Source organism: Opisthorchis viverrini, assembly GCF_000715545.1.
Source record: "Opisthorchis viverrini unplaced genomic scaffold opera_v5_115, whole genome shotgun sequence".
NCBI lineage: Eukaryota > Metazoa > Platyhelminthes > Trematoda > Opisthorchiida > Opisthorchiidae > Opisthorchis > Opisthorchis viverrini.
In genome coordinates, this window is record NW_008751773.1 from 1001899 (window position 1) to 1028345 (window position 26447).

The window sequence follows — 26447 nt, forward strand, 5'->3', positions numbered from 1 at the left end:
GTACGACATGTAGACAGTACATTTGCCATTGTAAAGAAAAACGAACTGTCACGAGCGAATCAACCACTGAACAGCGTGTTTCTCGACATCGACTTCACAATGGAAATGGAAAACGACAAAATGGTATTCGCAGACGTGCTCGTCACAAGTCCAACTGTAGGTCAACTGGACAAACTGAAGCATAGAGGAGAAGACACACGGACCAGATTCCGAACCACCTCAGCAACCATCCAAATTGTCAAAAACGAAGCTGTGCAAGCCCTATTCAAACGGATCGAGATGCCCTGCAAAACAACCGAGTCGAAGACGAAAGAAGAGCGAAGACTTTATCAGACATTTAAAAATAATAGCTAACCAAGGAACTTGATATGGAGATGGTTACAAAATCAATGCCAAGCTGTTTTGCCGACATAACCAGAACAGAGAAGGATTACGCTTCCTCATATCAAAACTGTCGTGGAAACGACTGCAAGACATTTACGGTAATATGAACTAATAGTCGCCTTCAGGCCTGTAAGCAGGTTGAGAAGAACCCTCTCGAAACCAAAGGGAATGTTGCATGCGAACGTAATCCAAAAACTTCAGTCTAGGGACTACGACAGACACTATGTTGGTCAAACTGGAAAACTTGCCACCAGAATACACGAACACCAAAATCGACCGAATAATCGATATCAAGACTCTGAAACGGGAGACCAACAAATTGCCAAATAAAAGAGTAACCCGATCAACGAGAGAAAGGTACCGAAATAGAAGGCTATTGAATCAGCCAACCAAGTGGAACAAAATCAGACCATAAAGCAAAGAAACAACCCTATCACAACGGACCAACCAGATACAAGGAATGAGACCACGACGTAATCCAGATTTCCACGCGACGAAGCAAATTACGCGAAGGCCACCTCGGGACCAACCAAATACATTACAGTTATTAGGCGCTGTTTAGAGACCATATAACGAAAGGCAGAAGGAAAGAAATTTACCCACTCAACCCCGCAGTGATGATGTCACCTCGACTTGTGATGATACGTTTGTAATTCAACCGCCAAGCTCAGCAAACAGACCAACAGCCAAACAATCAACATCACAATGTGACAGCACAAGCCAGGTAGCACGCTCCGTCGTGGCGCTGAACGATCTAGGTTTTCATTCAGTATGCGAATCGAATCAGTCCCTCCTGTAGAAAAAACTCTGGAACCATTCAGGCTTTTCGACATAACCTCTCCACTGGTTTACCAGGCGAAAACACCTTTTTAAACAGAATAAACCTGGGATTGGCGAGAATCAAATACCCTGACACGTTAAACTAGTATGCCCCGAAGTTCTCAATTCGGCTGAGATTAGAACTGTATGTTCGATAGTCTCGACAGAACAGAAACCAGTAATAAGAAGTCTGAACGACTGCGTTATCACATTAGAATATCCCATCCACCTACTCGTGACAATGTGTGGCAGTACTGAGCAACAACACCCATTCTGATGTTTGGGTGTAGGCACTTGTCAAGGAATTGCCAGTGGTTGTTTGGTTTTTGTTGGAAAGCCTGTTCGTGGTGTGCGGTCCAAGTGTGATTCTCAGATAGGTTTATTTTAGTAGTTTTGGGAGCTACAGATACCTTGCTATTGACCGTTTACCCCAAAGATGGGAATCACAATAAGTTCACACCCATTCAGTTTCTTTTTGCCCAACTTCATTCATGGTTGTACGGTAGTTCGGCATCCATTTCCGCTTCTGGCCTACTGTTATCCATGATGACGAGTATCAATTAGTATTGTCAGTTGGATCATTCCACAAACCGATATAAACTCAGACTTATCGAGAGCGCAGCAGGTCTATGAGGTTGTGGTCACTCGACACGTGCAAAAAGCTGAAAAATTTGCAACAATACTTGAGTACAAGAGACTGAAGAAGTGTGTCGAGCTCAAACGCCCTAAGGTACGATTGAACTTACCTTGAACCGAACTACCTGATTAGCTGGAGTTAGTAACCGGACTGTTTTCGGTGGCGGTAAGACCTTCCTACAGGGATCAAAGCATGTACAACGGACACGATATTCGGATAGCGACTAGGCCATACATGGAGGATGATGGTTCAAAATGCTTCTGTGGAGTAGCTAGATCAGCAGCCATCGTCAGCTACGTTTAAACTCTGCTCTATATTCCCATACAGTTCCACGGTTAAGGAATGGGATAATTCGACTGGGCTCTGGTTCAACTCATCACGAACCAGTCACCCTTACTTTGCGTGGAGAGAAATGTTGACACGCCGGGTATACAAAGTTGACAGTAAGGGAATGCAAGACCAAGGTGACCTCTTACAAAAGGAAATAGGCAAACAGCAGTCAAAATGTTGCCCAGAAGCGCCTTAAGTTATTGCCGAACTACTTACAGTGCCTTTCGGGTAAAATGACCGGAGATAAATTGCTAGAAACACCAAGTGGGGTGGCTCACATATTTTCGTTTATTTAAAGTCAATTCCCTCAAAGTTTTCGCTGATGAAAATACGGTCTTATTATGGTACAACGGTCTGTGAACTTACATGAACTACATTAGTGGAGTTCACTTCAGCGTCTACACAGCTTCTCATACCAGGGTCGTCAATAGATGGAAGTCCAACGAACGCAGCTGCCTCATCTCCAGAGTGAAGCACGGAACGCCTACTTCTTAAAAACGTATACCACCGTGATGGCGGTGGCATATATCTCAAGGGTAAGCTTTTGATGCAAACGTTTTAGTTGGGGGTCCTACACTCCCGTCCTGGAGGTAACTCAGACTACGTGCGACTAAACTTGGCAACTAAGAATAATGTCATACTACATCGGCCTCGCCGCCTCACTTAACGCACATAGCAGTAGACGCAAGCGACAGCATGCTGCTGCTGAGTTTTTCTTATACTTCGAAGTGGTCCATCTTCTCCCCCTCCTCCGCCCCATTGTGGATACTCCGTTCGCAGGTTTCATAATTAAGACCGACATTTCCGAATCAAGATTTCGTCCTGTAGAGAAAGTCAACCTATGCTGAAAGTACTGTACAAATGTTTCGTTCTTATTGAGAACCATCAATAGCGCGAATTTCCAGGGAGATTCGAAATCACAACCTCCTGGCTGGTGGTTGAAGATTAAATCAATCGGCCACTGATGTATGCACTTCACAGTCATCCTAGCAGCCTTCTTACATGAGGTCTCAATTAAACACCAAAAAAAGAATGGTCGAAAAATCAATCTGTATATCCAGGTCAACCTACGTATTAGTGCAAAACTGAAGAAATGAACGCGACTGGTAAAAATATCTCGGATACGTTCTGATGGTGATTTTACAGACAGTGGCTATGCCCACCTACTTGTCCTTCGGCTTCCTTCTGTTCCTTGCCTTCTACCTTGGTAATCTGAGCATGTTGTTAGTAATGAATCATCTATGTGCACAGCTATTAACACGAACCACTTTGATGTCCACAAAAAGTACACATAGAAAAGGAAACCTGCAAACAGGTGGCAGAGTTACACGTGCCCGAATACTTTCGAGCTGACGGAGACACCCGAAGAACGATATTACCTACTCGAAGCATAAAATAAACAAGAATGAACAATTTGGACCTTTTGCGGATAGTTAGTAAACTACCTTTGACTCCAGTGTTTGTAATGTGAGGTTTAACTGTGTGGTATCTTATGGCTAACGAACTGCTCAATTCGTCATCTAGAAGACAATGATCATGTATGCCGGTTGAAATTTATTGTGCCAGTGAACATATACGTCCATATATAGTCCAACATACCTCGAATGAGGCAGAAACCTGAGGTTGTATGTCATAACCATCAATCTGGCTAGCTTCGTTTGGCAGTGGCGCATGAAGAGCGCCCGAGCGCCTGCACGACAGTTTTCACTCACAAAATATTGGCGACCGATGGCTTGAGAATTCGACGGGGGAGGAAGGATTCGAAACGAGGGGAATTCATGGGTAGCTGGTGCTGTTGTTTGTAAAATCAAGAAAACAAGTTTACGGCGCCACAATTTTAATCACGTGACCGCAGGATTGACACACCGCACGATGTCAGTACCGAAATTTGGGATGACGCGCAGGTGTATCATGTCAAGGAGGCTATAGTGAATTCAGAATTAGAGGTTAGAAACGGATAGTAACCAAAAACGCATTTTTCGTAAATCCAAGTAGCCTCATAGACAAGGATGGAATTAATTCCGAACCGAAGGAAGCGACTTCTATCCTCATGTGAGGTCAACTAGTGAGTTCGGTGTTCCACAATATTCCAGCACAAGAGCTCTGGGCTGACGTAAAGAAGTTGAGGGACTCTCGCTCCCGTTGTACAAAGAACTAGCTGGTTGCCATATGAATGGATTTCAAGTACGAATCTAATGTTGTTTCACAGATAAACTTGATCCTGGTGCCAAATAGAGGCGACAGCTGCCCGATCCTGAAAGCTTATTTGAAGGAACTATTACAAAGAATACATGTTCTCGTGGAAAACTCGCAGTTACATGTCAGGACAGTGTTAGCGAGACAGCACCAGGAGACCCAGTAATCAGCTTGCATCCGATTGACGAGAATAGCCTATCATCTTCAAAGGCTACGAAGCCTCACTATAGCTACCACAGTTCTGTACGCCGATTTTCTGGAGTGATAAGGATAGACAGCTATGTACTGAGGGTAGTAGCTGATGTAACTGACTCCAAGAGTGATGGCGGAGTTTTCACTAAGAGATCATAAGATGAAACTATGCACTGAAGGCAACGACTCGAGGGTACGCGTGACACTGAGAGTGAGACCGGACCATGTCTGTTAATGTCTCTAGCCACTGGTGTCTCGTATCCGGATTCCCAAGAGGAGGGGGCGACGACCAACAATGACCAGCAACTCAACTGGTTTTGTTTGTAATGGCTTTCATACTTCATTTCCAAGTCGTTACTTAACCTCCTCTGACTCGTTTCCACCATCTGCGTGGCTCCGTAAAAACAGTTCTCTGAGGGAGTCTGCCGACCGGGATGGAGAGCATGTGACAAAACCAACGCAACCTGTCGAGTGTGATCAGTTCACCTGTGGACGAGGACCCATAACACCAAAGTCGGAAAACAAAGTCACCCCTGTGGCTCTTAGTGGCATAACATACATACCATAACATGCATTTCCAACTTGCCATGCATGCCACCGTAGTTTCTGCCTCACTTGTTCACAACCCAGTGGACACATCAACCTCCCTTCTTCTGAGTAACATACATGCGTGCAGGAAGGAGTAAGCTGGCCCGCCTCAGAAGTCAAAATAGGAAAGCAAATGTAAAAATTCGTGATCATATTCACACCTGTATCACTAACCACTTGTTCAGCGAAAAAACTAAGGGAAGCGGAAAAGGAGGCGAGACATGAGGAAGTAGAAACAGATGAGAATAGCACATGGAAATTTCTTGATCAAATATGGCACAAGATCCATCAACTCGTAATCTGAAATGGCATGGCGGTGGAAACGCAATATGAACAGTGTTAGGGGACACGAAGGACAGTCTACATCCCAGGAACTTTCAAACAATGGTCAATGGAAGAGGAAGACCAATTCAAATTGGGTTCTTGTTTTCGTAGACGAACATCAGAAAGTCAAATATAGTTCAGGATTTGACATGGGATGGGCGAGCAATTTACAGTGGGGTCGTGTCAGGGGGAGGGGAGAAGCGTACCACCAACGTGAAGTAAGAACGGGAATACAAAAGAAACGAAAACAAAAAGAACGTATCGAACCATGAACTATACATCGTGAGGATATGGGATATGTGACGGAGGAGATAAGGTGAAAGAACGAATACCGAAATGATCAAGGCAAACCAGCATCGAATAAGCGAGCTCCGCGCACATAGAAAACAGTCTAGTTGCTGCATGTAAATCAAAGTCAGTTGGAAGGGCGCCACAGAAGTCAAATGGAACATCGAAAGGGGATACTGTTTGCCAGTGTCACCCGACACTCAGGAAGAAAATACATGTCTGTTCATAGAACCACTGGTGTCCGGACTTTCGGAAATGGTATACCAGCCTGAAGGAGCTGGAAAAGAACAAAAACGGAATAGTTATGGAAATGGAATTCACGGCTTTAGGGTGCCCACTAGATAGCTGATATAATTTACTGAAAGACATGTACAATACTCCTCATTAAAAGGCGAAATCGCTGGGACGGTACAAGAAAGGGATACACCGACTATTCGGATAAACCGATAAAAGCCCACTTATTTGACTGTGTACGTTGGTCAACCTAGTAGTACATGCTGATAGAGTGAATGCTCGAGATGAAATTCCACGTTGGTTGTTCGAGGTTAATGAATAGAGAAACACATACAAGCTACAGTCACTATTAGGTTAGTGGTAAAGTAATAATAATCGTGGCTTCGTGATTGAGGTTCATGACTTTTGCACCCTGCTAACTGGTGTAACCGGTTGTTCTGTCTATCAATAAGCAGGCGGTTATAACTTCGTTCACACCCCGTTGATCTACAAGTGTAAAGAGGAAAGCCGTTCGCCGCGAAGTCGCTTATTAGCAAACCAACTAAACAGTTACAAACTATCGGACAGGAAAGTAAACGCCTCATACGCATAGTTTTTAAACGCGCGTTTTTTGAACACGCGTCTTCTTGAATTTTCATGCATATTCGTTGACTATCAAGGAATTTTGTTCACGGAATTGTAAACGAACACTGCAAAGCAGTTCCACAAGTTCCCATATCACGTGGGGGTGGAGCTTCGAGAAAACAACAGACTACTCGCAGGCCTCATCAGTAGTATCCGCCACTAGAATAGTACGTACTCGTGACATATCGGGTCGACGTGAACAGATTTTCCTGCATCGACGATTAACCAAATCGGCTGATTACCCAACAACGAATCTGTTGGTCCACGTTCCATCGTTTGACATTGCCTTTCGGAACGGATGAACTAAGTGTTCACTGGTTAGTGAAACTATCGCACAACCTGGTTGACGAACGTCATCATTAACATGAGGTTGAATGTGGGTTTGTGTGCAGCATTAGGTATCTTCGTTAGTCACCCGGAATCAGTCGATGCAATTGTAGCAGCGAGTTCAGCACACGCGATTATTTCAATCGACACTGACGAGAAAAACCTAAGAGGTCGACGTTTCATTGGGATGGCGACTATGGAGAAAACTTGCTGCAACTGTGTGGATCAAAGAAAGTCAACGTTTCCCTCGAAGGGCTACTTTGCGTTCTCATCTTCTAATCAACGATGAAATCAGATACGCCACATCTCGATCAGCTTCCGGTGGCATGGATATAGTCGGGACTGCAGGTCATACTGGAAGACCCATGTCGACCTGCGTAGCCCGGCGGCTATATTCCTTGACCGAAGGCCGCCAGCTTGAGGTAATGGTCGGGTTTGAATGACCCCGTGGACTACGCTGGATGGAACACTTCCACAATGTTTAACCGTGCTTAGAATAGGTCGGCCCTAAAAACCACACATTCCGATCGCGCAAAGATTGACGTGACCGTGTGTAGATTATCCAATACAATCGAAACACGATCGAAACTTTCCAACGGCCTGGCTCCAAACGCATCTGTTGTGCGTAGCAACATGGGGAGTGAGACAACTGTCTTACTTCCAGCGTCCTGCGGTTGGACCAGTCACCCGCAGCCAAGCGGCTCAGACTGTTAAAGCCACTGGCTTCGGGCAGGATCCTCCTTCCCGTTGAAGGCTTCCCCATCATCGGCCTGTGCACCAAGAAATAGCTTTTTAAACGCGCGTTTTTTGAACACGCGTCTTCTTGAATTTTCATGCATATTCGTTGACTATCAAGGAATTTTGTTCACGGAATTGTAAACGAACACTGCAAAGCAGTTCCACAAGTTCCCATATCACGTGGGGGTGGAGCTTCGAGAAAACAACAGACTACTCGCAGGCCTCATCAGTAGTATCCGCCACTAGAATAATACGTACTCGTGACATATCGGGTCGACGTGAACAGATTTTCCTGCATCGACGATTAACCAAATCGGCTGATTACCCAACAACGAATCTGTTGGTCCACGTTCCATCGTTTGACATTGCCTTTCGGAACGGATGAACTAAGTGTTCACTGGTTAGTGAAACTATCGCACAACCTGGTTGACGAACGTCATCATTAACATGAGGTTGAATGTGGGTTTGTGTGCAGCATTAGGTATCTTCGTTAGTCACCCGGAATCAGTCGATGCAATTGTAGCAGCGAGTTCAGCACACGCGATTATTTCAATCGACACTGACGAGAAAAACCTAAGAGGTCGACGTTTCATTGGGATGGCGACTATGGAGAAAACTTGCTGCAACTGTGTGGATCAAAGAAAGTCAACGTTTCCCTCGAAGGGCTACTTTGCGTTCTCATCTTCTAATCAACGATGAAATCAGATACGCCACATCTCGATCAGCTTCCGGTGGCATGGATATAGTCGGGACTGCAGGTCATACTGGAAGACCCATGTCGACCTGCGTAGCCCGGCGGCTATATTCCTTGACCGAAGGCCGCCAGCTTGAGGTAATGGTCGGGTTTGAATGACCCCGTGGACTACGCTGGATGGAACACTTCCACAATGTTTAACCGTGCTTAGAATAGGTCGGCCCTAAAAACCACACATTCCGATCGCGCAAAGATTGACGTGACCGTGTGTAGATTATCCAATACAATCGAAACACGATCGAAACTTTCCAACGGCCTGGCTCCAAACGCATCTGTTGTGCGTAGCAACATGGGGAGTGAGACAACTGTCTTACTTCCAGCGTCCTGCGGTTGGACCAGTCACCCGCAGCCAAGCGGCTCAGACTGTTAAAGCCACTGGCTTCGGGCAGGATCCTCCTTCCCGTTGAAGGCTTCCCCATCATCGGCCTGTGCACCAAGAAATAGCACTGCACCATTTCGTTAACTGTCTGCCACCTGTATCCCCTGTCAACTCGTCCACTGCGGCCCACCCAGTCGTTAGTCACTTAACTAATGTTCCGTGGCTGAAATACCGTGCAGTAAAAAACCAAGACAATCTGGTACTGAACCGTTACAACTTTCAGTGTCCGTACTGTTTGTCAAACTGGGTAGCAGTCATCTCTTCCAGAAACCTTGCTTTCTCTCAGTCGATGTGTGTTGTCTCAGAAACACGCATAGAGAATCCACACTTCGGTCACACACCAAGCCACGTAGCAAGAACTCAGATGCTTCCCTATTCAAGTGTCTGGCGATCCTGACACAATGGCTCATGTTACCTACGGTGTGGGATTGCGATCAGACCCAGAGCTGAAAGTGCTTCACTAAAGTGGATCTTTGTCTGATCAAGGCAGGGCGATGCGGTAAACGGTGTCTATTCGCCACGTCAGCATGCACCCCAAAGAGACTGCAGTTCTGAAGCTGAGAAAGATGGCCTCTATAGTCATGGCTGATATGGCCAGCATAAAGAAAGGATAATATGAAATGTGCAACAGAATTATGCAGTAGCAAAATACACGCTCGTCTTGAATGTTTAATGCGGTGTACTTCATTGTGATTAACATAAGACCTTAAGTAGTTCGCTTCAAAAAGGGTAGCAGACAAAAGCTCAAAACGATACCTAAACCTGTTCCCGACCTCCTCGATATCTCAAAGCGGACAACTGACTTTTTTCCACAATCCGAAATGTGATGTAAAGCCAAATGTAACGATGAACTTTTAGCACAAAAGAAGCAACCAGTAAGATGATGAGGTGAGAAAAACAGACCCCAATCCGACTGCTTGGTACTACCTCTGAACGGACAACATTTAATGGACTGGCCAGAAGTAACCTGATCTACGAGGCTGACTTCTCTCAGCGGGGGTTTATCATTGAAATGTGTTACAAGGGACCGGCTGAAAATGGTACTTTCATCATCATCATCATTATCAGGTGTAGGGCCCTACTTTTCGTACAGTGGTTGCAGCTGTCACAGTTTCGTCCACCGACGATTTGGGGAGGTGAGATTAGTAGTTGCGCATTGGTTGGCTCTCCAGAAGAGGCAACTGTATACAGACCGAGTAATAAACAAGGTATAATGATGATAGAACAAAGGTAAAAGTTAAATTCAAATAACAGGATAGCAAGGTTAACTCACCATTCACAGATTTGGGTAGTTCGATGTGAGATAAGGCACCACGTTGTTCGCTACTGTGATAGGAGCCCCAGTTTGACTAGAAGGTCGAAAATAAGAGGATAATCTGTGATCCACAGAGGATGTATCAAATGAGTGGTGTGGTAACTGTTGGAGAGGAGAATGGGACAGGCCCAGCTGGGACGATGTCTGAGAAAGGAGGGCGGGAGGGACATGTGTTTGTGTGGATTCTTGTGCTGCCAGGCTTGAAAACCTGTTATTGGTCGTCGGTATACTGTACACGGTAGAGGGGGCATTGGAATTAGCTGTAGTGGAAAACACGGTATCGGAGAGCCGTGAAAGTGTAACCGGCATAAATTGGTAAGGGGTGCAAAGATCCGATCGCATGTGTTCCTTCCTCTGAACTCCCGTAAAGTAGGTGGTGTTATAGTATTCCTGCGGAACTGTCCTTGTGTCTGGTTTGGGATGTTGTTCTGTTTCTACACGCGGTATAGATAGAGAGCCAGCTGAATTGACTGATGCCATGACATCGGGATCAATTATCAAACGTCCGGCATCTTCCTCTTCGGATTCATCCTCAGAAAACGTTGGAATATCCACTGCATCGGATAAAATGCCAGATGCCCTGAGATCCGGAAAAACGTGAGGGAACTGTGAGAGGAGTTCGGCCGACGGGTCAGAGTACGGATCAGTATTAGGAGGGTCCGATTGCCTAAGTCCGGTAACTTCGGGAATCTGGGACTCGGAGACAGGAGTAACTTCGCACAGTGATTCAGATCCGAGAGACTTGGATTCCGCTTTTTTCGTAGACAAACGAACACCTTCCTGGAGCTTTTTGGGTTGGACATTCTTCGGTTTCCCCCTTCTGAGTGAAGAATCCTTACGACTGCCCCGGTGGGACAGTTTGAGTCCAGAGGTTGAAAGTACGATTTTCAGCGTTCCACTGGATCCACTAGGCTCGGATATAATATAGGTGTTTCGGTCCGAATGAGGTAATTCTGTCGTAGAGGTCGAGTTGGTCTGTGTGATCGTTTTTCGACCTCGTCCCCTACCAACGCCTCGTGTCCGTCCAGCGGCAGTTCGTCTTCTGCCGGCAAATGGCTGGACACAAGCTTCAGAGGGAATAAAAATAGGTAAATTTCGAGGACTACTGCGAACGCAATCCGACGCCTTCACGGAACAACCCCGCCTGCCTCGTAAGCTTCGCGTGCGACCCCGGTGACTACTACCCCGACGAATGGTCACGGGAGGAATGGTTTCCGATGTGGAAGACTCTGTGATCGCAGCGGATACAACTGGTGGTGGCTTGGTGCTTTCTATAGTCTCATCGGGCATTCCGGTGGCTGAATCCTCAGCACTTCTAACTTCTGATGTCACAGCCTCGACGTTCACCACCGAAAGTACGGGTTCTGAACAGTTGGGCACTTTATCCATCAACTGTTCGTTAGTTTCTGAAGGAAGATCGGTCTCCGGTTCATCGGTTACGTCAGAGTCGCATGATACATTGGAAACGGCTTTTTTCTCATCTGACTTGTGTCGCGCCTCATTAACGGCTTGACGGAAAATCCCACGCTTTTTCTTATTATCAAAGCGTTTGTAGTGTTGAAGAAAGTGAAACAATTTGTCACAAGGCATATAAGACACCTGGTGCCAGGCAAACCAATGCAAGCATGCCACATAGGACAAGCGTTTTGAGTTCATCGGAGAACTTGGTTTCTGTTGTGATCCGTTAGACGCTTCGGACTCTCCAACCGATTTCGACTCTACATCACTTGTTGATATCCTATGAATACTGGTAATTTGAGCAGGCCAAGAAGGCCATCCAGACAGTTTGCTCCAAACCAAATCGCCAACTCGAAAAACGGTGCCGTCTGAAAGACGACATTTCTTCACCTCGTGTCCCAAATCTGCTGAATTCGTACCTTTTCTGGATGATGACCCTGATAAAGTTGGAGAGGAAGTCCACATTCCCCCGGCACCTGGGGCCACCTTAGGATCGAGGGTTTCAAATGAACTATCGGCAGAAGAAACTGTCAAAGACCCACCAGTCTTCTGTGCTACCGACTGGTCATCAACTGTGTTTGTCGCAGCGGAGGAGTCATTTTCACTTGTAACTTGTGAACCGACGACCTCATATTGGGCTGAACTATTCGGATCGGCAGATGACTGATTTTGTCGATTGATTTTAATTTTCAGTACGGGCAGGCTTACGCCTGTGGTTTCCGTCTGATGGCTAGGATGAGGAGACAATTGCTGATATGTTGTATTTGGTGTAGAGATAACTTTAGTTTTCTCATCCACAGTTGACTCTTCTTCAACAGTAGCTTTACTGCGCATTACATCCACGGAACAAATTGTCAACTGCTGGCTCCGCTTTTTGGACACAGAACTACTTTTGGGTGAAAGACACATGGAGTTAGAAGAAACAAGGATCACAGGCTCATTGGACCTTGATCGAAGCCGAGAAGTACTGGAAGGAGAAACAGCACACACATCAACATACTGTGGGTCGCAAGCAGTGGAACATGGGTCAAGGCTCGCTGGAGCACTCGAACCCAAGGGTGGTGCAACGGACAAGGATGTGCGTTCTTCCTGGGATCGACGAGCTCTAGCCTCACGAATCCAGCGATTCTTCGGTTTCTCGTAGTCCGTCGCCTTTGTTCGGTTCGCAACTTGGAATTTCTCTCTGTTGTCTACGGACACCCGGATAATCGAATCTGACGAGTCAGAAGCTGGAACTGGCTTCTCAAGAGCATCGATAGCCGCCATGCAATGATCCTCAATGGTCTGATTACCCGAGTCGGAAGGAGCTTCCTTTTGCGTAGAGATGTTCAACATTTCTTGTTGTGCGGTTTGCACTGGGGCAGTGTGGCAGGTAGTGTCGGGAGAGACAGTGTTAGACTGACTATCGTTCACCCCAGAATTTTGAAGACTGCCAGGTCGACTCCTGGTGCGGTACCTTGAGGACGCCAAGTCAGAGCTGTTTACAAACTTTTTCGACGAAACACGAGGAGTGACAGTTGTTGACGGTGAACGTGACTCATTCAGGCTGGGTTTCTTAGCTTCGCTTTGATGGACCGAGGATTTGCCTTCGCGCGATTGGGGACGCTTGTTCGTTACGAGACCTCTATCTTTCTGGATTCCTGTGAGCTGCGTGATTGATAAGAGATTGGGCTTCGAAGATCGACTCGGTGGAAAACGGAAGGGAGTGGCAACAGAAACGTACTGTGCTTTAATGCGATTCTTCCTAACCACAGAATCAGATGGTTTCGTCGAAAAATTGTCAGCTTTTGGAACGGGTTGGGGGGGAAAGCCACGATATGAAGAGTCACTGGTGACGACTGATGCAGTTTTTTCTGGTGTTATTCGCTGCTGGGTCGTTGGATTGGCTTCTGTTGTCTGGGACTGCAATACCTCTGATGAGGCCACTTGTGGAGGAACTCGCCTCGACTTTTTAGACCGCTGCATCAGGGGACTGTTTGGTTTATGCCTTAGTGGAGCAACTGATGTATCGATCACAGAATCGCTCGTTTCGACCGCAGATTTCTCCGATGTGTGTATGCGTCTGCGTTTGTTTACGACAGGATCATCGGAGTTACTGTCTACCTCTGATTCGCGGCCGCTTAAGGTGTAATCTTCATTGAGTTTCGGAATGATGGATGGAGTGACATGCTTAATAGATTGCGAAGAGGCGTCCATCACCGTAAACGAGGTTTGGTTCCGACGAATCATCTTCCCATTCGCAGTAGTTGCTGTGAGTTCAGCTAGTTCATTATCAGAATTAGCCGCACTTGAGTCACCATTCACACGTTCGGTTTGTGAGGGGAGAGTGCCCGATGACATTTCAGTTCCGTTTTCCTTGATGTGGTAAGCCTTCTTACACTTGCGGCATACGAAACGACGTGGACGTAAGATACGGGAAAGCTGGGGTGCAGGCTGGTTCCGATTGCTGCGCTTGATTGCATCTGGCTGGAATACGTTGAGGCAAGAAGCCTGTCCTTCTAGCTTGTATGAATACCGTTCGGTCGAACAAGGGATGGTTTTCAAGTTGATCCCAGTAGTGGGTGTTGTAAGTGGGGGCCAAAAAGGGGTACCACGTACCCTTTCATGATTGACGCCGTACTGACTGTAACTGGAATAGGAGGAATAATAGAGTGTTATGGTAGTACTCACCACTGGTACTCATAACGTAACAATATGTTGGACAAAGAAATGATATCAGAGGATACTAAGGGAACTGTGACATTCAGTTTCTACATAATTGCCAGATAGACCAAGAGTGAATCTTAGTGATGATAAAACACAAAGTACGAAGACAGCGAGTCAATTTATGTGAATCGACGGAAAAACCATATTATCGGATTAAGACAATGGTGTACTATACATAAATTAGGGTTCGGTCATACTCCACACTTGCGTGCCGTTAGAGTCCGGTATGTGGGGGGTCCCACAGATGCAGTGGACCGACGCTCTCGAGGATGCGCCGGACGTAAATCTCGGGACCAATACATTTAGTCAATACCATATCAAATCGTTCAGTGATGGCCTACTCTCGACCTATAGCACGAGAGTGGACTACTTGGGCGGAATTTGTGTCTTGACCCATATAAGTTCCTCTGAGTTGAAAATGACAGCAGCTGGGACTTGTAGGAGTTAAGTGCACTTATTCCCTTTGGTTTATGCTGGCTTAACAAACAAATCAGAAGAGCAGAAGTTAGCATTACCTAATCAACCTAATCAGTTCGTACTCCTGTGAAACAGTGTAGCTTTAACATCCGTAGTTGAATGTTGCTACGATGTAATTAGTTTAGCCAACAAGTAAAGTAACTGAAACAAAAAAGTCCGAATGAGATCAACGCGTACCACGATCGAACTAAAAGCTCCCGGTAAAAAAGTACAATATAGAGCCCGAAACCGACGACCATTCGGCTGTCACTAGAAAGTACTTAGCATGTCACTAAAATCCAGGAGTGAGGAATGACCCTACCTGGCATTCGCGCGCGCTGAAAAGAAGGATCCCGGCTAACTGTGAGTTGTAACAAGGTGGTGCAGTTGAGCCACCAGGAGAACACGGTAACTAAGATTGATTGGTGAGAAAAACTACTCAGGTCTCGCTGCTATCAATATTACCGTCGAAATCGTCAGTATAATCGTTACCATCATCACTGTCCACATTGCAATCATCATCGTTGGCATCAATGAGATAATTCGTAAATGATAAGCGCAATACAATCGCACCAGTCAAACAGCCAGCTGGGCATACGATAATTGGTTGTATGATCTTCAACAGAATGACTGCCTTCTAAATCACGCGACCGATCTCCATAGTCTAAACAGACGGGCCCAATTAAGAGAGAATATCTCACGTGGCCGGACTTTTCATGGATCTACATCAGCCAAGCACAATAATTCAAGTCAAAACTGTATTTTTTATCATTGCCCCAAAGTCCGGCATTCAGAAACCCAGGAAAACTAGGCCTCATGATCATTATCAGGTACAAACTGCGCATAAAGTACAGTAACTAAAACCCTGCTCCGAGCAAGGACCTTTGTGCGACGGTTTTGTCCTAACTAAAAGGCACCACTGGTACCCATCACCTCAAATTTCTGCGGCGTCGAAGCAACAACTTTCCAAACGAGCGTCTATCTGTTAAATGTGGAGACTTAGAAGACCAGTTATGCAATAAACAATAGTTTGGATGAGTGCACACCAGTAGGTGCGTAACCGGACCAATTTCTCTATGTGTCTAATCGCGGGGCTCCCACTAATGGAGGTAAACAAATACGAGAGAAGTCTATTTTAGTAGTACTTCGCAGACATACGAAAACATTTGAATGGTTAACATTGATCGAGCGAGGCCCTGTGGGCAGATAATACTCCACTACGCGTCTAAGAATCCCGATGTGGTCGAAGCGGATTGCAGGAAATCAGTCTATCTCGATGTGTAAGCCATTGAGAATTGCCCCAGAGGGATCCGCTAATCAGACGTCCTCTGTAATCTCAACACAATTTCCTGAAAGACGGAAACAGGTGTCTGGGGCTCCAACTGGGTACAGTTGGCTGGCGGTCCAAAAGGCCTGGTCAATTATTCATTTTGGACCAACAGGGAATTTCTGCACTAGCGATTCGTAGGTGTGAAATCACCAGAGGATTGGATGACCTTGATGGGCTTTCCTAGCGGTGCTTGTGCATTCTGCTCCTTCCAAAAGTGATAACAATGTTGTCTGTATATTCCAGGTCAACAAGACTCTCGCTGGGGTCTGAACACCAGGAGTTTGTAGGCCGCAGGGTTAGCCGCATCCCCCCATCAATGATGAACCTAAATAAAGGAGAGAGTGGATGTCTTTGAAGGACACCAGGACTCATAGCAAAGTTTTTTAACAGTGGCTCATGGGAATAAACCGACCAACAGAAAAAAATTCGCCCTTGAAGTCAAGGGCAAATAAATGCATGCCGTTCCCCTAACATTTGACGGAATGTGAACATGTAGTCCGGACAACCCTTTCCCGGCCGGAATCCCGCTTGCTGTTCTCAGATCCCGTCTTCACGCACTCTCGTAGGATGACGCAAACGGATTGTTGGGCGATACCGCTCGTATTTAGGTACTGCTACGGCTAAGAAGCCTATCCCGCGCAAGATTAGCGATAAGTTCGGGCCGCTTGCCGCTGCGACATCAGGGCGAGCTGTGGTCGGTCGAAAGTCTGGACCCAACAGCCAATCATGACTCAGTATTCGCCAAATACCAGTTGCCAATGGTGCATCCAGGTGTCCCGGCATACACTTCATATACGACGCGCTGTACAAGTGTTTTTGACTTGGTTTTGTGCGTTAATAAACGTTTTGCACCTTTGGTGGTTGTCTTAACGGGAACGCTAGCTTGGGGGGGGGGGTCCAGACTGAGAACTAAGCTGAGGAAAATACATGGATTAACCACAACGAAGAGTCACCTAATTCGTCTGCGACTACCACATCCAGCCCGAGCATTTTTTTAGAGTAGGCAGTTGTATTCACTCAGCCCAGCTGGTTAGAATGGTCCCCTTCGTCTGGGCAGAGGCAGGTAAGTTAGGTAAGCGTCACTTGAGGATCTCACCTCCATTCTTAAATGGAGAGGGTGGGAGTTCGTCAGGACCAGTAGCTCAGTGGGGCTTGAGGGAGGGAAGACCTTGGTGTGTTCCCGAAGCCATCCGAATTTCCAGGATTCCGTTTTGGTTTGAGCATCCAATTGAGCCAGTTGAACTGCTGTTGAAAGCGTTCGGCCCAATAGTTCAGGTTTTTTGCTTTAGAAATAACCAAGCTGTTGTTATCAGTGATTGTTTCTGGGTTTGTTGGACGTATCGGCTCAAACAGGTTATGCATGCTCTCAGAGGCTTCCCCTTCCTCTATCCCAGCTTTCTGGGCCCACAGAGTTTTATGGTTAGATTTGATGCTCTTCCCTGCTCTTTTCACCCTCTCGGACGGTAATAATAATACTAATCGTTCAGCTGTAACACCTTTTTGATTCCTAGCTGCTACGTCACCCGAAGGAAGCACGAAGATTGGGATACAGCCAGGTTGCCCAAGCCTAAACTGGAAAAGTCGAGATGCAGAGGTCGGTAACGAACCACGGGCCTTCCTGACAGTAAATTGGCACTCTAACTACTGAACTATATGTTGGAAATATATTACCTTTGGATACAAACGATTAGACTTGCATAGATTTGAAATTAAATAATTCTGCTGCATGGTTGGGCATGCGCTTAACATCCGTAAAGTCCAAGGTTACATTGTAAGACTGGGTGGGACCAAATCCAAGTCTAAGGTATGCACATAAAGTGATCAAGCTGATAGATAAGTTCTTCCATCTGGGCAGCTGCATAACCCCGATGAACCGAGGAATGGTGAAGTCATCTCCTGAGTCAGAAAGGTTAGGATAGCACTTGCTAAGCTTCGGTATTTGTGGCGCCGACGAGACACAAGTTTGGCTGTCAAGGGTAGAGTGTTCACTGCCGCAGGGTAATCTTCCCCACTTTAAGGGTCAAAAACGTGGCAGCTGCGTGAAGACCCTCGAGTGATCTGTGTGACCATCAGTGTCTTCGATACACGGCGCAGATCAAATAGGAACATCTGGTCGGTAATACAGAAGAACGCCAGGTGGTCTCCAAGGAAAGTAACTCTCCCGAGAGATAAACTAGACACATTTCTCTGGCTTGGCCATGTAACTTGTGTCAGAGGACTAGTAGGCTGTTCATCTTGCCGTGTCAGGTGGCCCACCTGTTGTACATTTGCTCTGTTCATCCATTGTTTCACCATTCATTGCTAAATCACTTTTTATCGTTTTCAGCTGTGTCAAGATTTTGGATGAATAAAGCCTAGCTTCTGGGCCCGTTCCTATTCTGCTTGCCACTGCACTCCATCCGTCACCGAACATCCAAAAATTTTCAACGAACAATACATCGATTCTCACGTCCTAAAGGGTTCAATGTCGATCTCAATACTCAAAACGACATAATTTCGCGAATTTTCTAGAGTCGATTGCTTCTCAATCACCAGGTAAACTAAAAACATTGTTCGATTACGTTGCTCCCAGTGTAAACCGCTTCATCGAAGACTCTAAAGATCATGAATCAGCTACTGCAACCTTGTGAGAAATTTATGTACAACCAGAAATGAAATTTTCGCCCAGCATCGTTTGAATACTTGTAGGCGAGACGGAGATAAGAATCCCGATCAATTTGCGCAAAAGCTTCGCAATTTGTTGCCAGATTGCTCTACGGTAGTCAGCACAAAACACGATATCACCAGCGTACTCCAGGTCGCCTGTCGGGTTTTGGGAAGCTAAGTGGACACGAGATGAACTCTTCAATCCAAGTTCAGGTGATAAATCAATGGCAGAGTTATGGTACCAGTGAAACTGGACAGCCTTCCCGTACGTAAAACTCGATGTAGAACTCTCCGATCGATCACCATATACGGGGACTCGAGCAGTCACTGATCAGTTAAAGGACCTAATGAGGTCTACCAGCTTCGCGACGAAACATCGCCAGGACTGTGCCGAATGGCTCACGGAATCCTCCTTGGTTTGGCCTGAAGTGCGTAGACCGCGTTCGGAAGCAGGTTGTAGCAGAAAAGATGATAATTATCACAGACAGTTCCGTCGCCTATTTTGGGGATCACCAGTAAAATTGAGATACCCAGCCCAGCGAAACGGAATCAGTTACCCACACTGTTTGAGAGGTGCGAAGATACAGGATTTGTAGACCTCCGCACGGACTCTGTTCCCTGCGGAGACATTTCTGCTCCTCCGTTGTCTCAATCACAGCGATCTCCGGTTCACTTCGCTGGCCACACTTGACGTCATATGTTATTGAGGCTAGACCAGTTTTAAGTCTTGATTTACGGGCGGCTTAACTGTTTGAATTATTCGGCTCATCGGTCAATCTTCCAATCATAGTTGTTTAGGATCTCTCAATTCGTTCCACATAGCAAAAACTGTTGGGGCCAAAAGTTCACCGAAGCCGATTAAGAGTGAAGTCTACCAGCCCGTAACCGTTTCAAACCGGCCAAGTAATAATGATAATAATTGTTCAGCTGTACCATCCTTTCAGTGCCTAGCTGCGACGCCACCTGAAGGAAGCATGAGGGCTGGGATACTACCAGGATGCCCGAGCCTAGACAGGGGAAGTCGGGAGACTGAGGTCGGGTTCGAACAACAGACCTTCCGGTCAGTAAATTCACGCTCTAACCACTGAGTTATCTCGACCCCAAGTATATGGTGTGTGTTGTAGTCGAGCGCTCCAGTCACCCACCACTATCAAGAACTCCCGCTTGGAGGTCTTGTTGACCAAGTTCTTGTTTACGATTGAGTGAGAAATATACATGGGGACGTAAACAGCTGTCTGTATAAAGGCAATCTTTTCTGTGTTGTCTATTGTTAGTGGTGGGCCAGATGGACTAAGTGGTTAGAGTGCGACTTTACTGACCGGAAGGGCCGTGGTTCGAATCCGACCTCCGCCACTCGACTTCCCCTGTCTAGGCTTGGGCAACCTGGCAGTATCCTAGCCCTCGTGCTTCCTTCGGGTGGCATGGCAGCTAGGCACCAGAAGGGTGCTACAGCTGAACGCTTTCTTTCTTTTCTCTCTTAAAGGCGCGACTTGCAAAAACTGTACGGAGAAAGGGCATTTTCAAAAAGTCTGCAGATCTACAGCTGGTCCGATTAATGAATCTGTTTCAAATGTACTATCTTGCGTCATTGCAGCGGCCCAAGTGTCTCAATGAAGTAGGCACCGATATGAAAGCCAATGGCGTTCCACTTCGGGCATTTGCTGATATTGGTAGTTGAGAAAGTTTCATTTCCGAAAACGTAGTCCGACGTAACAAGTGGCCTGTTTAGGCTTGGGCAACCTGGTGATATCCTAGCCCTCATGCTTCCTACGGGTGGCATCGCAGCTAGACACCGAAAGTGTTACAGCTGAAAGATCGAACGATCGAGCGCCACTTACGATCCAGGAGCAGTCACTTGAAGTTGTGGAGTATTTTACGTATCTCGGAAGTTGTACTTGTTCCGACTGTAGTGTGACAGGTAAAGTCGATGCACGATTATGCAAGGCTCGGGTCACGTTTGCCAATTTGAGACATCTATGGCGTCAAAGTCGTGTATCCCTGAGTCTCAAGGGACGTGTGTATCAGGCTACAATCCGGTTTGTTTCATTGTATAGTTGTGAGAGTTGGCCTATTCGAGCAGCGGAACTGAGAAGTCGTCAGGGGTTCGATAATCTCAGAACCACAGCTCGTGTGGGTTGGTGTCAGCGACTCTGTAATAAGGCAGTTAGAAAGCGCGTTTGCGGTTGTGCAACGGGCACTTCCATTGAAGGATGTGTCCAGAACCAGAAGCTGCGCTGGTTGGGACATGAGTTGCGTGTGTCGAACCATCGCTTGCCGAAGAGAGTGCTGTTTACATGCCCGATTCAGAGTGGCGGGAGCAGAGGTGGCCAACCCTCAACTTGGCACAGGAGTATGAAGAATATCACGAAACTCTTGGGTGCTGCGGTGCTACTCGCCTTCCAGGATGGGGAAAGCGTGATCCCCACTGCGCCTAGTTGAAGGCAGCACAAACCCATTCTATCTGGTCGCGTACAATTTCCACACTACGAAGCAAGCAGGACAACAAACTGCCCTTACATTCACACTGGACTCGCTTGGCATTGATGTGTGCTGTATATCAGAGGCATGAATTCAAGATACAAGCAGTGATTGAGCAAACCGCCTCATCAGTCTCCACTCGCTTCCAAATGCGCACCTCTGGTGATTCAGAGGCTGTTGCGGCGGGATGTGTTGGGGTCGGTATCGGGCTAAGTCACCGGGCGGAAGTATCCTTACTTGACTGGATGCCTGTTGATAGTCGCCTCTGTGTGGTTCGTCTGAAGGAGGTCTAACAAGCGGCAAGTTGATAGATGTTCGTTTATCGTGTCTGTCTACGCCCCAAATGACTGTAGCTCCGACGACCCGAATGCCCTGCTGCGACAATCTATGGGCTCAGACATCGTGGTGGTTGTCGGAGATATGAATACACAACAGGGCAGGCTTAGTGTATCTGAGGATCAATTAGGAGGTCGACATGGATTGGACTCGGTACGTACGGACAACAGTGAACGATTGCTGCAGCGGTGTGCTGATCGCAGGCTGTTTTCATGCACTATTAACTTCTGAAATAGCCGAAGTCGTTTGGCAACACGGTGTCCTCCAATGGCATGCTGGTGACAAATTCAAATCGATCACATCGCCATCAGCTACCGATGGCGTTTTGGAACACATTTGTGGATTCTGACCACGCGCTTGTCCGGAGTCGTCTCACCCTACGTTTCCCGGGGCCGCGTAAGGTACGAACGAATCGCTTGGCAACTGAGAGACTGGTAGATCCGAATGTTAGATGAATTTACCAGAATCATCTTCTAGAGCCTCTTCCAAATGTTCCACCATCAGCTGTGGACTTATACTGAGACGAGATTACCACCTCTTTGCATAGTGCCGGGAATTTTGCCTGTGGCACGACCCAACCAGGCGCACACAAGCACTGGATATCAATCCGAACGGTGGCACTACTTAAATCTCGGAGAAATATCCAAGCTGGTCCCGAACATAACTCGATGCGAAGAGTTATCAGACATCAAGTGAAAGTAAGCGTGCGAGCCGACCGCAAAGTATGATGGACACAGAAAGCCATAGAAGTGGAAGAGGCCCGGAAAGCCGATAATGCCCGAAGATTATTTCAGTTGATTCGTGTGACCGTGTGAGTGAAACCATCAGAATGGAAAAACCATCTCGAATAAAGAAGAACGCCTCGACCGAGGGACTGAATACTTCGATCAACAGCTGTCGTGGCCATCAGCTGGCACTTATCTAGCGCCCATAGGTGAAGTAGAACCCTGGACTGTAAACATGGAACCACCTACGGCCTCAGAGGTTTACAATTGTATATGTTCTCTCAAGCGCCACCGAGCTCCTGGTCCACAAGGCCTCCAACCGGCATTGTTCAAAGACGGGGGTGGAGTTCTCAGCCAGCGCCTGTCCGATCTGTTTGCTTGAATTTGGGAAAAGGAGTCTGACCAAGACAACTGGAGTCGGTGATAGTGCCCATTTTCGAACAAAGGGGCTCGTAGTGAGTGTGGCAACCACAGGGGGATCAGCTTGAACCCGGCCGTAACAAGACTGTTGGCGTCACTTGTCCTTCGTGGCCGTACGGTGGCTCGTGGGACACTGACTCGAGAGTAGCAAGCGGGATTCCGGCCTGGTGGGGGTTGCGTTGACCAAATCTCCACACTTCGTCAGGTGCAAGAACAACGCCACACGCACAAGCCACCCACAATTCTAGTGTTCCTGGATTTCCAAAGCGCATTTGACTCGGTTGACCAGTCTGTTCTGCTTGACACGCTTGCCCACTAAGGAATGCCCCGGAAGTTTGTAAACACAATAATCTCCTTGTATTCCCAGACTTGCGGACGTGTGGGAGTATACGGCGAGCTCTCCAAAAGTTTCCGTACACAAAGTGGTGTCCGTCATGGATGCCCAATATCTCCATTCCTGTTTAATTTTGTGATCGATGAAACCATGAGACGAACGCTGGAAGGTCTCCAGAACCCCAGTATTCAAATAGCCTGTGACGAAAACCTTGTCCATCTGAAATACGCAGACGACATCGCTCTCATGTTCGAAGAGGAGGAGAAGGCGCAAGTATTCTTGGATGAACTGACCAAAGTCATCCTGTCCTTTGGTATGCAATTTGCACCCACAGTGTACGGTCATCCTCCAGGAAATGCAGTCACTGAACACGCCACTTACAATCCAGAGGGAAGCACGCGAAGTTGGGGGGGGAGGAATCGTTCAGCTGTAGCACCCTTACGGTGCCCAACTGCCATGCAAACCGAAGGTTACACGAGGGCTGGAATACTGCCAGATTGCCCAAGGGAAAGTCGAGATGTAGAGGTCGGATTCGAACCACGAACCTTCCGGCCAGCTAATTCGCGCTCTAACCACTCGAAGTTGTGGAGTATTTTACGTATCTTGGGAGTTGTATTAGTTTCGGTTGTAGTGTGACAGATGAGATGAATGCACGAATCTGCAAAGCTCGGGCTTCGTTTGCTAATTTGAGACACCTGTGGCGTTAGAATGGTTTATCCTTGAATCTGAAGGGACGTGTGCATCAAGCTACAGTGCGGGCTGTTCTGTTGTATGGCTGAGACTTGGCTTGTTCGAGCAGCGAGAGTGAGACTTCTTCAGGTGTTCGATGATCGTTGTCTCAGAACCATAGCTCGTGTGGGTTGGTGTCAGCGAATCCGTAATGAGGTAGTTAGAATGCGCGTTTGCGGTTGTGCAACGGGTACTTCCATAGAAGGATGTGTCCAGCACCAGAAGCTATGTTGGTTGGGACACGTATTGCGTATACCGATCCATCGTTTGCTGAAGAGAGCGCTATTTCCATGCCAATTCAGAGTGGCGGGAGCAGAGGTGGCCAACCCTCGACTTGGCACAGGGATGTGAAGAATATCACGAAACTCTTGGGTGCTGCGGTGCTACTCGCCTTCCAGGATGGGGACCGCGTGATCATCACTGCGCCTAGTTGAAGGCACCACAAGATATGGCTGCCAACCGATGTCAGTGGCGTTCTTGTTGTCAGTTTCTATCCAGATTGCTTGAGTGAATGTATGAAGGTGTAAGCACCACGTAATGATTGTAGTAAGCTAGCACCAAGTCTCTTCGTCGTCCATCTTTACTTTCTCTTTCACAGTAGGGCTTTAAAGTGAAACATGTTTGCACGGCATTGAAGCGTCGGTGTTGAACACTGATGTCATGGTGTCGATGATGATGACGAGTGATAAGTGGGTCAGACGTGACAGCCAAGCCAACGTTTACGAACAGCAAGTGGAAGCTGGAAAGGTAATAGTCGTGTACTTTTCGAGACTCCACTATGCGGATGCACGTGCGCAGCTGCAGTGGAAGACGGCAAACCTGTTGCTGGTGAGTGTTTGGCCACTCCCTTTTATTAATAAGTCGCAGAAACATAGATCAGCGCTGTGAGACTGTTGCCCAAATCGGTCATTTTACTTCTCTTTTCTGAAAACCAAACTAAACAGGGGAAATTTGTAGCCAACCTGATGACAGCTCAGTTGGGTGCCATCAGTACGAAGTGTTACCGTCTCTCACCAATCGAGGACAAAAGAACACTAAGTTTTACTCAGCGGTGGCAGTTCATTAACCTAGCTTGAAATTGGAACCACTCAATTATTATAAAGCGCCAGATGCGATCAACCAATGACTTGGCAGCGAAGTGTGAAAGCTATTATCAGCGAACTCAGCTGCGCTGGATGGGGATGGTCCACATCAATGGTTAGAGACACTGTCAGACATGGCTCAGTCGCACCCTCAATGGCACTCGGGCATCCAAGCTATTGCCTTCAATGCATAGCTCCCTTCCCAATCCCCCCACTTGACAGCCCACTGACAGTGCTGAATTTATGCGCCAATTTATCAGCTCCCGCCTGCAATGCGCAGCTATCAACCCCCCCCCCCCCAATCCCGCAGTAACGAAGCTNAGCTACAACCACTGTACGACGCGGTTATTCCAGCTGACAATGGTGATGAAAAAGCGCACCAAAAACTCTTGAATTAGACTAGATGTATCGATTTATATGTAGCACGGGAGATATACCACGGGAGACCCAACCAACAGCGTACTGAAGATGTCTCCTCGAATGGTGACGAAACGTTTGCAAATCAATTGCCAAGCTCGGCGAACAGATCAACAGCCACCTGATCAATTACCAACCAATACACCCGAGCTACCAATATTCCAAAACATTACCAATTTACTAATAACTCAATCAATGATCTTGACATAAAAAGCATGATTGAAGCTTACTTACATGCACAGTAATCCTTGAAGAGCCCATCAGGAAGAAGTGTTTACCCACCTCCACAGCTCGATACGCTTTAGTGGTTGGAGCGCCAACGTATAGACCGAAACGCCCGTGGTACGTGCCTAACCCCAGGATCTTGGCTGTTCCTATTTAAGTGCGGGCAAGCTGGCAATATCTCAGCCTTCGTGTTTTTTATCGGGTGGTTTGGTAACTGTGCAACATTGCGTGATCAGTGTTCTTCTTTACTACCTCCGGAGATCAACAGGAATCGACCATTCGGAAGATCATTGTCGACGGTAAAATGTAAGCAGTATCGATGTTATAATTCCGCTAAATTCCACTTGGCCTAGCTCTCTCAAAAGCAAACATACTGAATGTACAGGCGGGCTTGACAGTATCGTCTGCCATTTGTGGTGCTGGAGGAATGTCCTAGAACTTTGTCAATGTTTTCTTGTATTATCCGGGTGTGTGAGAGTATATGAGGAACCTTATAAAAGCCTCCATACATAATAGTGCCCGAAAAGGATATCCACTCTCCCCAGTCTTATTCAGTTTTATCGCCGACAACATGGTGAGGCAAACGATCGAAAGTTTTAAAAACCCTGGCGTTCAAATAGTTGCTAACTAAAAACCTATCGATCAAAAATACACAAACGAAGAATGAATTTATCAAAGTGATCCCGTTCTTTGGCATGCGCTCTGGACAAACAAAGTATGAGGTCATGTTTCTGGACACGGAGTCAGTGAACGAAATCCTACGACACAGGTCATCTTAGCCAGCTTCAGACACCTATGGCGGTAAAGCAGCATATCCTCGAATCTCGAGACGTGTGTATCAGGCTATACTACACTTGTCGACGTGTAGCCGTGAGCCATTGCGAGCAATGGAAATAAAGTCTTGAGGGCCTCTACAACCGTAATCACGAAACCGTAGATATTGTAAGCTGAGCCGATGAATATGGAGCAGAAAAAC

The 26447-nt window shown here is 46.9% G+C and overlaps 1 protein-coding gene across 1 annotated transcript; it reads right to left on the reverse strand.

The window, feature by feature from the left end:
- Nucleotides 1–5300: 5300 nt before the first annotated feature.
- On the reverse strand, nucleotides 5301–18378 carry T265_05919 (hypothetical protein; the record flags this gene model as incomplete). The annotated part of the gene is made up of 4 exons (XM_009171054.1): nucleotides 5301–6035; nucleotides 10088–14216; nucleotides 14258–14312; nucleotides 18336–18378. 3 exons carry the CDS (start codon nucleotides 18376–18378, stop codon nucleotides 10091–10093), a joined length of 4224 nt encoding a protein of 1407 aa, XP_009169318.1.
- Nucleotides 18379–26447: the final 8069 nt, after the last annotated feature.